We start from the raw sequence: 17,569 nt of genomic DNA, 5'->3' as shown, positions 1-17,569 counted from the left end.
TTAATACAGAATGCATGTTCTGAAATACATAATGGGCAGTTCAAGGCCAGCCATCAATTGCTCTTGGTTTACCAAGAGTAACAAATTGTCTCAGTTTGCAACAAGGGAGATTTAGGTTAGATGCAAATTAAAAACAATATTAGATTGCTTAAGCTCTGGGACAGTGTAACTTGGAAAGCTGAAGACTCACCATCACTGAGGAGTGCTGAGATTTGATTTGACAGCTGTTTGTCATAGATGGCTTAGGTACATTTAAGAATGCTGGGGATCCATAAAATGAATTAAATAACTTCTTAGAATTGATTAAATGACTCTTGTTATTAGAAATACCATGGAATACAAAGAACAGCATAATGATTATATCATTAATATGACAAGGTGTCAGTAAAAACACTGATTTTTCTGGTCATCGGTGCTATGAATTGATAACTTAAATAATTACATCAGGTTTTATGGCCCCTTTTTAACTTGTACTATGCCAGTGGGTCAGTACCTGACAGTCCATTCTTATGTAAATTTCCACCGATTTGTATCTTTGCATGTCAACAGTTTCAAGTCATGGTCCCCTCAGTCCAGTGGAATAAATAGTATTAATTTTTGTTTTTTTTAAAAAAAAAGCTGGCTTTTACATATTAATTCAGTTTATATTGGTTTATAAAATATGAATCTTAGTGTTGAAGGTGCAAAAGCTGTGTAGAATTCAACAGGAAGAATGGCTCAAAGGATAGGGTGAATCCAGTCATGTTTTGAGTTTAATTATGAATACCTTTTTAAATAAAGAAGAATCAAGACTGTGGGGTTTTTTCTTCCCACTTCAAAATGTGTAGTCTTAGAAATATTCTGGAATTGTATAATTATCTGCCCCATATCATTTGTGCTGTTTTTCCAGAAACACACAGCAATGGTTTAGTTCTTGTCCTCTACATAACCTCAGGTATTGGGAGTGCTAAATGTGTGGTGCACTGATGTTTTGGTTAGCATATGTCTGTTTTTTCCTTGAAGGAAATTCTTCTTAAGCAATCAAAATAACATCTTTTTTATTTTTTAATTTTTTTTTTATCCCTGGCAATATCCTGACAAATATAAATAAACTATTTAGACAGACTATTAGATCATCAGATAACATGAAACAGTGCTTAAAAAGAGAACTGTACAGATTTTTGTTAGTTTGAAAATGCTGCTGGTAAGCACTTCTTGTATGCCCAAGTAGACATCACATATTGAGTAATGTGATTTCTGTCCAGCAGATGGAAACAGGAAGTAAAGCAAACTGCTGTGACATCATCAGTATAAAAAGAAAAATGCCTGTAAGTGCACCAGTATGTTTTGTCTCCCAGCAGGTGGTGATAGCTTTCTTACTGCCTGGGTTAAAGTTTGGTTTGTTCTCTTAATATGTCTTTTTCTATCACTGTTCAAAATGGATAAGGGGTATTGGTTGAATTGCCTTATGTCTTAATTTCCTTACTTCATTGTTTCCCTCTCCTCACTGAGGTATAGTGGAGTTTTTTGTTTGATTCTTTTATATTAGGGAGACAGGTTTTGCCAGCAGGTAGGAGAAGAGACTTTAAGGATGAAAATCATGTGTTATATTTGTATTTCTGAGCTTGTTTGTGATGGTGCTTTTATAATGAATCCAGTTGCATAACTATTGAGATCATATTAATCATTATCAATTAAAAAAAATATGCAAGTACCTGCTTGCAAAAAATAAAAATGTGAAATCAAATGTAAACTGGCAATAATCTAGAAATATTAGGAAAGTAACTTAAAAAGAAACCTACCTTACAAACAACAATGATGAGTTGGTGATTTGAATATTCCCCTATGAAGTGTCTTTCAAAGACAATTTGGCAGACTGCACATGAACAACATACTTTCATGAAGCAGGAATCTGTTCAGCTTTTCTTTATTTTTGCATTAATACTGTGTTCAATTCTGAACTGTGTGTCCAAACCAACATAAAAATATTGAAGGAATTCAGAAACTGAAAGTGAAAAAGGGTTGTGAGCTAAGCTGCAAAGTTAACCAAATGTTGTTAAGAAAGAGAATTCTAACACCTCAGTAGTTAATCAAGTGTACTAAGTGTAGTGAATTATGCTATCACCTATTTTACGTAGTACAGAGAGTTAACTAAGAGCAATGTTGCATGTTTAGAAGAAATTTCTTGACTAATTTGTATTTTAAAGACGTCTATTCCATCACAAGTGATAGGAGGCCTCCATTTAGGATTAAAACTAAAAAACAAAACCTCTTTTGACTAGAGTAAATTGTTATTATCAAGAAGCACGCTCGTTAGCAATTTCTCAGTCCTTTATAGTTGTTGCAAAAGTAGCTGGCTGTATTTTCCAAGTAGTTTGTTTTGTTTATTCATTAGCTGACCTTATTCGTTGTTTGAATGTCACGGGGGTTTTCTTGTTTGTTTTCAGTTTTGATCAGCTCAAAACGGCAGTTGTGAATTTGAAGAAACAAGCCAATAAGAAAAACGAGGGGAGTCTAGCTTATGTGAAAGGAGGTCTCAGCACATTTTTTGAAGCACAAGATGCTCTGTCAGGTAAAGATGCTTTGCACTTACTAAATACAGAAAAGACAATGTCTGCATGTATGGTTGAATTTAATATCAAAAAATACTGGTTTTCTTCGCAGTCTGTTCTAAAAGTGTATAATGAGCCCAAAATCTGTATCATGTTGGTCAGAAGCTGGGACTGGCTGGCTGATTGTTGTGGTGGATTTGTAAAATGTGGCGCTAAATGTATCTTAGGGGAATTGGAGGCATTTGATGAAACTGCTTAGACCACAAATCCAGAAAAGAGAGGCGACGTTAAACTGGAGATAATATTAAGATGCCTTAAAAACTGTAGCAACATAAAAACTTGATTTTATGATGCCTTCTGCCATAGTCAGACTGTAATATTTATAAGAATATTCAGTACACTCTGACTTGTGAAATCAGAGGGCTTTTATCTTCTGCTTGCCCTACGGAAAATGTAACACACTAGTGAGATTAGCTTAGTTGTCTGTGCCATTTTTACATATGTATATTTTTTTCTTTTATGTGTGTATATATAGATACACTCTTAAAGCATAAAAAGTCTCTCAGGTAAAAGCTCATTGTGGGCTGCCATAGTCCTGTCTAGTTGGGGACTGTGCTGGATAAGAAAGCGACAGTGCTGGGCCATCCTCAATAGGTTTGACATTTACCACTTTGTTGTTCTTCATAGCTACTGTAGGATTATCCCTCCTGATCATTGATCCTATGTTATGGGTATCACAGAGTAAGAAAATGTATTATATCTGCTCGTAGCCTCAGTCAAGCTAGCACTTCTGTTGGCCTTAGGAACACTGCTTTGGAGAAGTACCAATTTTCTCTTGATGCACTTGCAGGCCACTCACTGTCTGTCTCATACCCACTTCTGTGTGTCAGGGAAAAGGGAAGGTAGTGCTGTCTCACCTGGTGGTCCACCTGTATTCCTGCCCCAGGCAGATTAACCTGTGACCTGCCCTTCAGACCATCCATTTTCAAAATTGGTTGATAGCTTTTGGCTACCTGCCTAATTTGGTAATTTTTAAGGGGAGAACTTTTTCCACAAGTGCGAACATACATGCTTTGGTAGGGAAGATCTCTTCTTGTGACATCTGAAGATTCTTCCTGTGAAGAATCTTAACTCCTAAACATCTTTATTATCCCACCCAAAACTGACCTGTTACTGATCAGTTTTGAAAAACCTTGGCCTAAATCTAGATAGGTTCAATAACAGAAGTATTAAAGGATGTTATGGAAATACTAAAGAATGTGGTAGTAGTCATAGGAAAAGACACTACGAAGTATCAGTATTTGGCATTCTTTAACTTTTCTTTAAGCTGAGTTTTTATTAAATGCTAGGAAAAAATGATAATAGACTGTTTCTTTGTAAGTCTTAAATATCTTGAAAATGTTGAAATCCTAATTTTTCTTAAGTAATTCAAAATCCTAAATAATCCCAAACAAATACTGAAATGTGACTTTTTTTCACAACCAAATCTGCTTTGCATATGAAATATCAAATGCTCTAAAAGATTCAGAGTTCTGTTTCCAAGCAGTTACTGCTATGGATAAAAAGTAATGCTGGCAGACATATGTGTTATCTTGTAATATTATTTTTTGGACCAGCAACGACCTAATAGGATTTACAGAAAGCTAATACAAACCATAAATTTTGTGAGGTTTTAGAAAGACTGAATGCAACTGAGTGATTTTTCTCTTGTCCCATCTATTGAAGTGTAGGTCTCTTGCCTTTGGAGGCTGATTTCCTGATAAATGAAGAGGTCAGAGAGCAAGTAGGAATGTGAAAAATATTAACAAAATAACGATAGGGAATGCAAATTCATTTATTTCACCAACTACTATATTCTCAATTTTAAAAAAATTACAATAGCTGTAATGTTGTTTTGCATCTCTTATGTGTATCAGTGTTAATTTTACCTCAAATTAGAGTTTGTCAGTGCAGTCCTTTAGATAAATTCTGAACTCAAAAGTTGTATGACTCGTATGGTTCTTGGTGCCACTTTTCATCTGTAACTAAAATGGCTTGGTTTTGTCTTCCTCCCAGTGATCCGCCTTAAGTGTTCAAAAGGAAGCAGACTTGTAGCTTGTGTTATTATAAACAGTGAATTAAAACAGTACTAAGAAAGAACGGCCTTGCTGCTGGTGTAGAAGAAAATTAGAGACTTGAGGTCTAAATCTCTTAGAAATTTAAAGCTGTAACACTGGAGTTCAGGGGAATTACCAATGAAATATTTAGTTTTTAAATTATGAAAACGAATTCTTCATGAGGATGCAGTGCAGGTCACAGCAGCCTTCTGTAGCATTTTAATATGCATTTCCCTCTTGAAATTTCCTATTAAATGCATAGGCCAGAAGTGTTTTGAATTCTTTTCAGTCAAAAAAAAGCACCTTATTGCATATGAATTTCAGCTTTGTAATGCAGAACTGCTCATTTGCCCTTTCTTCCTCCTTATGCAGAATATTTTTGAGGGATTGTAGCTGGAAAAATTGCATAACTTTTGAAGGACTTGAACCTGCGATAGGTACAATCAACAGCAAAGTTTGATGCGGAGAGGCCTCCAGTAGCAGCAAGAAAAAAGGGTATCTTTGATGCCATCATGCAGCCCTCCTGCCAGGTGTCAAAGCTTTTCTCCAGAATATTTGATCACTACAGTTTTCTTGAAAGAAAGATGACAAGAATTAAGTGGTAGCATTATTAGCATTTTCTAGAAACACAGCTCAGATGCAAAATTTAATAAAAACAAAACAAACAAAAAAAAGAACAAAACCACCAAACAATAAAACCAAACCAAACAAAAAAACCTCAGGCAAATAAAACCACCAATAATTCTTAGGCATGCAATTATGAAATTCAAGCTCTTTAACAGAAGAAGATGAAACTAAAAATCCTACTATACTCTGGCTATACAGTGTTTGTGCAAGGTGATATAATGGCACTTTTCTGCCTTCACACATGTAAGGGTGAATTTGTGCGTCTTATTTTGTCCTTTAAAAAGGTGCAACTAGAATTTGTATGCATTTAAACAAAGCTACATGAAGAGAATAGTTTATATTTGAAAGCTGAAACATAGTTTCAGCACAAACTCTTAGGGACATAGCCTTGTTTCTGCAAACATTTATTATTTGATGCTGAGCGTACAACTGTCACAGATGAAAAGTGACTCGAGAAAGGGGACTCAAGGGAAAATCATTATTGAATACATCTAGTCTGTCTTCGAATATTATTTAAATTTCCGGAGCTGCTTCATTTTGTTTTGGATTTTTTTTTTCTTTTCTCACTTCCTTTGGGAAGATTTCTAAACTCTAATGCATTTTCTGAAGATACATTTTTGTCGATGGGCAAAAATTTAGACTCTCAATTTTCCCCTTCAGATATCCTAGAACACAACTTCCAACCCCAATAGTTATGCTTTATAAACTGCAGGTCCATTCCGTTGTTGTAGAGGACCTATCTGCATACAGTTATTTCTCTTAGGTCTCCCTAAATTGGTGCTTTTTGTAGGAGGCTCACTTTAAAAGGAATACACTTGGTTTACCAGGTACTTCGTATTTATTTAGTTGCACATCTGTTTATACCTGCTTTTTTAACTCATACGCATTTAACAATGTTTGTTTCAAATACATGAACTTGATCTGGGAAACCCTGAATTTGGTGCAGCTTTTTTCATTAGCTGGGATCAGCCTGATCTTAAGTGTGCCATCAGACTGTATTACACATTTAAATGAGTATTAATATTTTCACAAGTAAGCAGTGAAAAACCATAAAGAGCTATCCTGAGATGCTTATTGCATTTTGTGATTTAGAAACCGTTTACTAAGAAAATAAGAGGTCAGATAGGCCCGAACCCTTGCTTGTTTGGTTTAATTTCTTGGAAAACAGAATTGCCTTATCAGATCCTGGTGTCTCTCTGCCCGTCAGCTTGGCTGACAGTTTGACAGTGACTTTGCTGCAGAGGAGATGTTCAGCAGGAAGTTTGTGTCGTCAGCTCAAGAGAGCTGTAAGCTGAGCTGAGGGGAACTGGGCTCACCTCAACTTGACCCACTTATCAACAACCGGGGAGTTCAGCTGATTTATTTCCCATAATTCTAATGGCAACCTAGAAAGTCGCATTCCTAAAAGGGGCCGCTGTTTATATGCTTGTAGACAAGCCATGTTTTATTGTCATGAACAAGTCGTGTCCTGCACAGAAGTCTTTGGAAAATCTGCAAATTAATTTACTTCGAATGTGCTTTTTCGTAAGTGCTCTTTACAAAGAGCTTTAGGCTGCAGAGTTTCTTTTTATTTAAGTGAAAGGAAAAAAAATAGGGAAGTGACCACTTCAGTCGCTCAGTTAGGCAAAAACATGTAAGTATGGCATCTGTATTGGCAAGTAAAGAAGATGCTGTGTTGTCTTTGAAAGATGGGTGTGTTGAACAAATTTGAGATTTAGATTTGCTCTAGTTTGTCACGTCAACAGTTCTTCTTGTGCATTTACAACTTTGTATAGATTTTTTTTTTTTCTGAAAATCATATAAAAAAGAAGCACTGCTGGCTCTTACAGCACTATTCCTTTTTTTCCTTTCCAGTCCCGTTCAAATATGTGGCCTGTTGGAATGCCACTATGATGAGGGACTTGGACTGTAGTTCTCCTTTTGTCTAATACCTTACTTAATACGTAAGCTAAGATAATGTTTACCTGGCTGAAATTATCCTATATCTGGTCAATGCCTGGGGGTTTGGATGTGTGTTTGGTTTTTTAAATTCCTATAGAGTATTTTTACAATTCATCCCCAAATGCCCATTCTAGAATGAGCACGTTGGTGATCCAGGATCTGATTCAGTATGAATAAGCATATTCTCTTGCCATTATGTCTGTTAAATTAATTATATCTGAAACTAAAACAAAAGAAACCACTGGATCTGTATTCACTTCTGAGTCAGACTGGGAATTTGAGAAACTAAAAACTGATGCTTGTCTGTCATATAAGCGTCCCTTTGCCTTTGGCTTTTGAGAAATTATGTCATGTTTGAATTTAAAGAGAGTGTGTATTGTCTTTAATTTTTCATTAGTGATTCTGTTTGCAAGCTAAACTAGTGACTGACTAATTTTGAAGTGGTTTTACATTGCTAGCTCTTACCTCAGTTCACTCTCTTTTGTTTTTTGGTCTATTTGTCCAGTGAAATGCTAGTCCATGACTGGTTTTGCTAGGTAGTACAGCATCAGACTGTTATTTGAGGCTGTGCTGTTGCCGCATTCCTCTTTTGTAACATATCTAATTCACATTTTTGCCTTACTTTGGTCTTATATACATTTTTCCCAATTAATAGTAATTTTTATTAAACATTTGGACTTGAGTAAATCAAATTCAAACATATGATTACTACTGAGATGTTATGCAGCTGACTTGAAATGGCTAGAATGGCTCTGTGTTGAGTGTTCTGTGTGGCATGTGTCTATTAACGTTATCTTCCTTATCCCGCATCAAGTGATGGAATATAGTCTTTGCAGGGTAAGAGCAGCCTGCTATTATAGCTAGTAATTTTCAATACGGTCATTCACAGAGGTTAAGAAAGAACGGGGTCATGGGAATAAGCTGGCAAGGATAAACTAAGATGCTGCATGTATCGGACATGTATCTAACAGCATATCAGTCACTTCAGAGTAACAGTTTACATGCATGTATGTGCCCCACAGTAGATGCAAGTTAGATTATTTAACTGTAAGAATTAAGATCATGCCTCCAAGAAGTCATGAAGAAAGAGCTGATGTGCTCGAGGCTCACTGTCTAGCTTTCCAAGTGGATGCTCATGTCTGAAGGCTTGAGGTATCTTTATGCTGCGCTTGTACATGAAAGCTGAATAAGAAGCAATCGCACTATGTTTGCTACATACTTTGTCCTTACGTGTATGGACCGTCTCATGTATGGACAATGAAAAAAAATAGGCATGCTGATTTGTTTGCTTGTTGAAAACTTGTGCTCCGATCTTGCAGCGCTAGATAACAAGGGGAACATTGCAATGAGCAGTCTATTCTGAGAGAGAGATGACCTGACAAAGGAGTGCCAGTGAAGTATGAGTGGTGGTAGGTAGTTTAGTCCCAGGGGGATGCTTCCTCTCCATGCAATGTCTACGATCAATTTCTGTAGCAGAGCACTTATTATCTTAATGCAACTCTTAAAAAGGCAAAAGTTACCTCATCATGATTGAGAAAAGGCTTAAACTTATTGGGTAAGTCCAGGGTAGCTGGCAATAAAAAAAATAAAAATCCCATCCATCCGTTACTTCAGGCCTTCAGAGACCTAAAGTTTTCACCTTGCTCTTCTTACTGTGGGCAGTGATGAGTTGAGGGTATGAAGTTGCATTTGAAGTTAATGTAAACTGCTGTGAGAGGTGTTGGCCAGCTTTTCACCTGCCCTTGGCCATGTGCTCCTTCCTCTTCCCTTGTGTTGCAGTGGGTGCAGCTGGGGCAAGGTTTAGACAAGCTCATTGATCAATAAAAAATAGTCTCTTATACTGAGTTAGTTTTCCACCAAATCCTCTCGCTACGGCTGCCCTGCAGCTGTGTGATTGCTAGATCCAGCAAGAAGCAGCATATGGGTGTAAGAGAGTGGGGACTGTCCCAGAGAGCACCAGCCCACTGTTACATGGGTTTAGGACTCTAAGGTAAAAGAATAACTTGAGTCTATCTAGATGCTTTCCGATCCAATTAGGTCTACAGATATTTCTCTTGACTGCATATAGTTTTGCTTGTCTAAACTTCTTTTTGTCTGGTCCCCATGGAAGGAATGTATACTTAGCTGTTTTAAAATTGGTTGATGCAAAGTAAGCTCAGACTTTCTGATAAAGCATTTTTCATAACATTTTTCTCTATGAAAGCTTAAAATATTTTTTTTTTCATATAACACCACTTTGGTATGCCTATGAATGCACTTACTGCTAAATCTGTACTGCTAAATCTGAATATAATGTGTAAAAATAGCTTCAGTACACAAACAAAGCAGCACATTAAACATGTACAAGGAAATAGAGCAAATCCTCTTTTGTGTATACAGAGTAACCTAGGTAGGTCTTTACTTTTTCAGACAGTGGTCCAAAAATCCCTTCTGTTTTAAGCTACCTGTTACATATGTTTAATATGCCTTTATCTGTATTCCACGGTGCTTTACACCTTTCTGGAAATTAATACCTTTTTTTATTTTTTCCACATTGGCACCTTTTTCTCTGTCTGAACATGCCTATGAAATGGCTTAATAGGATCATTCTTCTGGGTTTACAATACTACTGTTTTCAAACTAAGAATCTCAAATACTTTATGCCAAGCTGCTCACTTTAAATGCTACCAGTGTGAAAAATGTTATCTTCCATCTTCCAAAAGGAAGAGGAGGGAATAGTGTTGGTATGGTATATTCTTATCTAAAGGAGATGAGAAAGAGAACGGCTTTGGAGAAGATGTCTTTTAAAAATTTTAGGAACTGGTTAATGATCATGATACAATTTCTAAATAAGCTGCCTTCAGAATTAAAAAAACTATAGTTCATGACACTTTTGAAAGTGGTAATATGGTAAATCATGCTCTTTCAAAACTTCTTGATCTCTATATTAAAGGAAGTCTTCACCATGTTGTGCATATATTTGCAGCAAAAGCTGGGTTTGATAGAAGTTGAGTTCAGTTTTGGAAATTCTGAGGTGTGTCCCCTTCAGAAGTAACGTTATAATTAATTGGTCAGCAATTAATGCTATGTAATTGTTTCAAAATACTACATGTTTAAAATCTTTGGCGCAATATAGAAGTTACTTTTTAAATCCACATGCATTTAAAAATACACTTCAAAAACATGCTTCATAGAGTGACTGAAAAATATTTAAATTCAAATCATTACACTTTCATGTGTTTCCAATAGTGTTTGCACCATTTGATTTTAAAATATCCGCTTATATTGCAGTTGCTGTTCTGATGAATTTGCCTTTCAGATTCTAACGTTAATTGCAGTAATGTGATTTGCTGCACATGGCCAGAACTGATGTATATAAAGGAAATAGTATCATTAGAACCTTTGATGTTTTTGTTGCGAAATTGTAGTGACGTTCTCATAGGTAGAGCGGCGCCCGTGTCGTATATAAAATATGTGCTACAGTTAAAAATACACCATCTTTCAAGATAGATCTCACTTCCTTAAAACATGCAAGAATCTGTTAGTTTCACTTAATTTCATTTAAGTGTTGATTGTCTTAAGAAGTATGGTGTCTTTAAATTAGATATTTTTCTTCCACTAATGATTTTAATACCAAAAATAAAGAGGTGCTCTTGCACTTTCAAGAAAGCAAAGCTTACTGAAATTCTTTGCGTAGGATCCATTTTATGGGTCAAATTCAAATGTTTGAGATTAATGGAATTTTCCCCCTCTCCCCTCCCCCCCCCAATAAAAATTCCTCCTTTGAAGGAGGCTGGAGACTGTCAAGGACTATCCTGTTTCAGCCTAGCCACCCTCTCTCACTGTTTACAGTAGGACCAAGGCCACAGCGTTCCCTTACTAAAGGTAGCTTCTGCCTGTGTTTGGTTTTCCTTTTTAACCTGCATCTATGTAGCCTGGGCAAGTACGGATGGCGCTGTAGAAGAAAACAGCTGGCAATGACATATCATAGGTAGTTTGGGGTGGTACTTCAGACTAGCTCGAGCATCACCCAGTGGATTGGAATTCCTGGTATCTGCTGAAGCATGCTAGGTATACTCATGGAGTGCATCTTCTAGTATGGTTTCATCTTAAAAGAATCCAGTTGAGGAACTCGGATTGCTCTGCCGTGTAAACCAAAGCAAGAAAACTGGGAGATTGGTTTCAGAACTGTATTTGTGTTCTGAACTAAAATATATGGTTACTTTCTTTCATGAAAGCACAGAGCGTCGCTGTTTCCAAGGGTAGCTTAGCTTCACCTCATTCTGCTGAGAACCAGCAAGAAGCAATGGGAGATTTTTTAGAAGCCTTAATTTTATCTAAAGCAACAGGAACTGATGGCTATTTGATAGAGAGGATTTTACATATGTTAACAGATAAAAAATTTAAAAGGAAAATGTACTATATATGCATATATACAAGAATACTACTTTAAAAAAAATAACTAAAAAAATTATTTCTGCTGGTTGTTCTGAACAGAGAGGAAGAGGGAAGGAAGGTAGTGTAAGAGAGGGGAAGCAGAAGAAAGGAGTATCTGCATTCCATTCACTGTTTGTATTTCCAGAGTGACAGTGTGTAGTCAGGTTATACTGGTAAATCTCTCCTGTCCTGAAAAAGAAATTATAATAAAATAACAAATTAATTCTGATACTACGTATTTCCACATCCAGTAGTGATGCCATGTGGAAAGAAGAATTGGGGCTTTTGGCATTTTAGGACAGGAAAAAATAGCATCTTAAAAAAAAAAAAAAAAAAAAAGGAAACTCTCCTCTGCTTTCATGTGGTTTTGAGCAAAAGCACCGCAATCCTTCTATGTAATGGTTAATGCAGTGTGTTGCTACAAGATACACTTAGGTCATGGTGTTTGAGAGTGCATTTTTATAGACGAAAATAACTGGCGGGGGAGTGTTCTAGCACTTGATTTTGGGGTCATCCAAATGCCCCATGACTCTCTTTCTGTCCTTTAATTACTGGTAATTCCTTTTTTGTGAGATTGGTGTAAAAGTTTTAAAAGTTTTGCCCCACAAAGCAAGAGTATTTTGTCCTTGAATTATATTTTTCAAAATACTAAATTGAACTAACACTTGTACTGCAAGATAGCTAATCGGGACTATTCTCTCCACTGTTTTTTTTTTTTCCTTGAGCGTTACTGTCGTGTTCAAGAAGATACAAGTTTGTGTCAAAGTAATGGTTAAAATTCTGCAATTTCTGGCTCTAAGCCCTGTCCTCCACTAGACTCGGCTGCCATGAAGCATGTTTGTATTTTTTATGTCTAACAAGAAAAATAACACTTTATTTTTAATTTTAAAAATGTTTAAAAGTGTCACTTTGATGTAATATATTCCCACCTATTAAAATGTTCTGCATTTTAACTAGACACTTTATTCCAGCAATCCATCAAAAACTGGAAGCGGATGGAACGGAAAAAGTAGAAGGATCCATGACGCAAAAACTGGAGAATGTACTGAACAGTAAGTTTTGTCCTTCCAGCAGCAGCTATTTATGGACTTTGGACTTTCTAACAAGCTTTACTATATTCCTAGGAATATGGTAGAAAGTAGAAAACAGTACAGTCTCTCTTACCGTTTCCTATTTGATGTTATTGATTTTTGGGTGCACTGTTTGAAATGAGTGGCAGCTTTTGACATGACTTTTAGTGGTGCTTGTGATAACAAAGAGAATAAATGTCAAAATAAAGGAGTTCTGAAGCAGATGAATTCTGGTGCCGTCTCGATTTTAAGCGTACAAAGATAACAGGAGCTATATGGATAGGCAAAACTGTAGAAGGACGAGCAAAGCTAAATACCAGGTTTGTAAGAATTTTGAGGAAAAGAGGAAAAAACCAAATACAAACTGTTTGTAATGACAAAGTCTATTAACAGAATCTTTTTCACATAATGTGCTGCCGTTTAGACTACTTGGAATAAGCGCTTTTTTTAGAAACTTTGAAAAGCTGTCAGTACTTTCTTTTCTGTTTCTCTGTACTAGCTGTAGGATTGCATTGAGAGAGATGGCTTGAATTTACTGCAGTTCGGTATGTGTTTCATCAGATCAAAAAAAGTTACTTTTTTTAATTCTGGGACTTCTGCCAAGATAATTTTACTTTGTTTCATTGTGATTTTTTTCACAGAGGAAGGGATGTTTCCCTTAGTGCTGTATCAATAAGCAGGAATGACATGCAGATAGCTGACTCAGTGTTGGAAAGTCTGAGTGTGTTTTATGAAATCAAGAAAGTGACATGGAAGTTCACTGTTTTTCTTCTCTTGTATGAAGAAAGCAGAGACTGTATGCGTGTTTGTGTGGGGAGCACAAAGAAAGCGGGGGGTTTGTGAACAGCTCTAGCTCTTTTCAGTAGAGATTCGTTAATGCTCACAATAAAGGTGTAGTTTGAATATTGTTATTCCCCCATCTTGTTCCCTGAAATGCAAAATAACTCAAAACACCCCCAAAAAATCACAAAAAAACAGACCAAACACAACAAACCTCATGTGCACACTATATAAAGACTATAGTGTGTAGAATATTTGATACATATATAAGGTAGGAGAAAATAGAAAATAGCATGTGCTGAAATTTGCCAGTGCAGTGCTTAATGCTCTGGGCTCTGTATTTATGCCATGTCATGCACCAAGCACGGATTCACTGGAGAACACTTTCCCTTTGCCAAAATTGTGTCACAGATTTTTTTAAAATAAAATAGCAAAAATTTAGGTCTGTGACATTTTCCTACACACAGTGATATGAGACAAATATATCTATAATATAGATTCGCTGTTTCATTTGATAAATGGTGGCTGAAATCTGTATGCAGATAATGCAGGCTGTCTTTTTCAAGCTGGATCTGTAGAGGAACTTGTGCCAGGCACTTCAGAGTGGTATTAAGTTTGGCTCCGCTGTGAAAAGAATTGGCTGCTTTTCTTCCCGATGCTTTGCAAGTCATGATGGGTGGGAGGCAGGGAAGTAGGAATACAAGGATTTAAAAAGAGTAAATAATATTATGCAAAGTAGTTTAGGATCAAAGCTTTGTTTCTTGACTGACCATTGGAAAGCTTCCATAATCCATGAGTAACAGGACCTGCTTTCAAAAATGGCTTCAAATCTTTAGTCGAATTTTACATTTTATGGACTGCATGTTTTGAGAGATAACTGGTGTTGTGAGCTTGATTACAAACTCCTTTAAGAATAAGGATGTTTTCCACAGCGTCTGAATGTGTGTCAAGAGTGTGCTGAATTATTGGATTCAAGTGGCATGGGATAGCAGAAGCACAGTCTGGTGTTATAGGCGGAATTATAAATGTCTGGAGTTTTTGCTAAATTTAATTACTAAACAAGCTATTAAATATATTTATAGAAACGTATGGTGTGCTATAATGAATTTCAGGAAGAATTGTATCTTCAAGGAGGTTAATCAAATTCTGTTATGTGGTGTTTTTGTCAGGCTCTATGACAGACAACTGTTGGATAACTACAGCTTCATTTTGAAGTACACAGTAGATGAATCATCTGTTTTGAAAACATAGTCAGTCAATATAGGACCTGAATCTTTATCTGAAACTTTATTATTTATGTTTAGATTATTCGTCAGTAACCAAGAGATAAAGATTGTTAATGTAGAAAGGATTTGGAAGGGTGAGGAGGGAAGAAATTTTACAATACTTTTTAAGTCTAAAAAGGCAGACCTGTTTTGCATGAAGTATTGAATTTCATTAAGACACTAATAAGTAAATTTATATATTTCATTTTCTATGTAAAACAGAAAGTGCCAATAGAAAAAAGTAAAATAATTTACTTGAATTGAGGATTTCTACAGCAAATTAATTCATAAAGAGATGAAGGCGTGTAGCTTTAATCTAAAGCTGGAAATCACTGTGCTATTCCTGCAGTTGTCAATTACCTTTTAAAAACACTTGTACTGAATTCAAAAAAATGCTTTGTGACTATAACTTTAATTCCCAGATACAGTACATTGCTTCTTGGCTGTTAAAAGAATGGATGAGAAACATATGAATTCAAACAAAACAAATGTTACTTACTGGAAGGATTTACAAAACAAGCATTTATTATAACCTCAAGAGAAAAATCATACTTTATCAGTGGTCTGTATTTAAACGTGCAGCTAGCTGTTTTCATTGTGTATTTCTCCTTAATGGATTAAAGTATTCTATGCTAAATAGTATATGGTAGAAATAGCTATCCTGACAAAACTTTTTTTACATCAAGGCTTCAAAATTTCAACAAAGTTTAAACATTATTTAGATATAACAATTATTTTACAAAGACTACTTTTAACATGAGCAGGCCACCCACAGTGTTTGCTAGAGAAAATGGCATGCAAGCCACCCAGTGAGACTGATGTAATTTTTTTTCATCTTTGCTTAAAGTATAGTCACTAGACCAGATAATGTAGAAACTTCTACACGCAAGGATCAGAAAAGCTAAAACAATCCTGCTTTTTTTTTTTTTGTTAATTAAAAATAAGTCACAAGTTGAAAAATGCAAATATTAGCATGCAATGTAAATCTTCCCTGTTATAAATTAAATTCTATTATTCTGTGTTAGGAAATTATCCTTATTACAAAAAAGAATGCTTTTTAGTCTGTATAGAAAAGGGTTTAAGGCTATATTTAATGTATTTATTCAAGAATGTTCACTGATGGTCTAGAAACTTAATTGCATGAAATTGTTGACCAAGGCTTGGTCCTGTATGCAGTGAAGGCAGTAAGACTTTTAATGCAATGTGAAGACAATTTGTATTCGTTCTGTTACAGTGACGAGCTAGTTAGCCGTTTTTCAGCCATACCATTGTCTTTGACTTAATCGTTGGTACTTTTAAGTTACTCACTTAAATATCAAATATTGTTAATAATTTTTAAAACTTAATTTGGAAACGCAACAAATTTGGTTGCAAAACCCAGTGATAACTCTTAAAGCTATGACACTAATTAACATAATGAAATTATACTTTTCTTAAAAGAAAACTTTCTATGACTTTTTCCATATCCTGAGATGCATAATTTAGTTGTAAAATGTAGATTGGGAGCCAAAGCAAACTATAAAATATCTACAGCACAGTTAAGCGTTTGAAATAGGAAAGAGTGATTGTTTTTAATTGTGCAGGGGTCTTACCACATTAAAATGTGAAGTGATTCACTTTGAAATTGTATTTCGTCAGTTGTAAAATGTTAACACAGTTGAACAAGAAAGTATAAAAATTGAGCAATAATTACTCATTTGCTCTAAAAAAACTTGAATGACTCATTAAAATGGGGAAAATCTGTACGTCATTCAAACTGATTACTTACTTCACTTTTTCTTATATTCATCCTTTTTAAAATAGGAGCCAGTAACACAGCAGATACCTTATTCCAGGAAGTGCTGGGTCGCAAGGACAAAGCCGATTCAACGAGAAATGCACTTAATGTTCTTCAGCGTTTTAAATTTCTTTTCAACCTTCCCTTGAATATTGAAAGAAATATCCAGAAGGTATAATCCTTTAAAAATGCTTTTCTGTTTCCTGAGAGTTTGTTACCTTTTTCTTGACAAATATAAATGTTTGTTGTTTGTTTGTTTGTGTGTGTTTGTTTTTTTTAAGGGCGATTATGATGTGGTTATTAATGACTATGAAAAAGCCAAATCACTCTTTGGAAAGACAGAGGTTCAAGTATTCAAAAAATGTAAGATATGGTTTCTTTTATTTGCTTTTTATTTTAACTTAAAGACTAAGAAGCGCATAGTAGTCTAAAGAGCTTTATGTGGGTTTTAAATGAATTTTAATCCGTAAAAATTATGGATTTATAGGAAGCAATTACTGTAAGCAATATTTCTGGCAAGTCTTCTGAGTGAGGTGTATACTACAAAATGTGAAATCAATGCAAATTTTATTTATTAAGGCTTGGTGTTACTGGACATTAAAAAAGATTACAGTAATTAAAATGTGACTCTCACTGGCATATTGTTGGAAAGGTTTCAAAGTCCAAGTTTCTGTTTTTGTAGAACTGTTGTATACAAAATTTTAAGATGTGGCTTGTTAGAAAATGATTTATATTGATTTCCACATTAACTCCAGAAATGCCTGATGTCCTAGAAAAATAACACAATTTTCAGGTCATACCACTGCCAAAGGCACACATAAATTTATTTCCTCTCCCTCCTCCTAGATTATGCTGAAGTTGAAACCAGAATTGAAGCTTTAAGAGAACTTCTGTTGGATAAACTGCTTGAAACTCCATCAACATTGCATGATCAGAAACGTTATATAAGGTAATCACTTGACTAGTGTCTTCACCAGACATACGGTGTCTAGATGTGTATTTAAATCTGTTTCCTAAATAGGGCAGTGACTCTTTGCACTATGGTTTATATACTGATTTTAAAACT

General features: G+C 35.4%; 1 protein-coding gene across 2 annotated transcripts in view; it reads left to right on the top strand.

The window, feature by feature from the left end:
* EXOC2 (exocyst complex component 2) overlaps positions 1 to 17,569 on the top strand; it is a 128,913-nt gene that overhangs the window by 32,299 nt on the left and 79,045 nt on the right. For both annotated transcript variants that reach the window (XM_063326007.1, XM_063326006.1), the window contains exons 6-10: positions 2,427 to 2,551; positions 12,583 to 12,663; positions 16,530 to 16,675; positions 16,785 to 16,866; positions 17,350 to 17,452. In XM_063326007.1, the coding sequence (XP_063182077.1) occupies positions 2,427 to 2,551; positions 12,583 to 12,663; positions 16,530 to 16,675; positions 16,785 to 16,866; positions 17,350 to 17,452 (537 nt within the window). The remainder of the gene's footprint in view (positions 1 to 2,426; positions 2,552 to 12,582; positions 12,664 to 16,529; positions 16,676 to 16,784; positions 16,867 to 17,349; positions 17,453 to 17,569) is intronic.

This window comes from Chroicocephalus ridibundus, chromosome 2, assembly GCF_963924245.1.
Source record: "Chroicocephalus ridibundus chromosome 2, bChrRid1.1, whole genome shotgun sequence".
NCBI lineage: Eukaryota > Metazoa > Chordata > Aves > Charadriiformes > Laridae > Chroicocephalus > Chroicocephalus ridibundus.
Note: the sequence above shows the minus strand (reverse complement) of the source record. Positions and strands in the feature narration are given on the sequence as shown.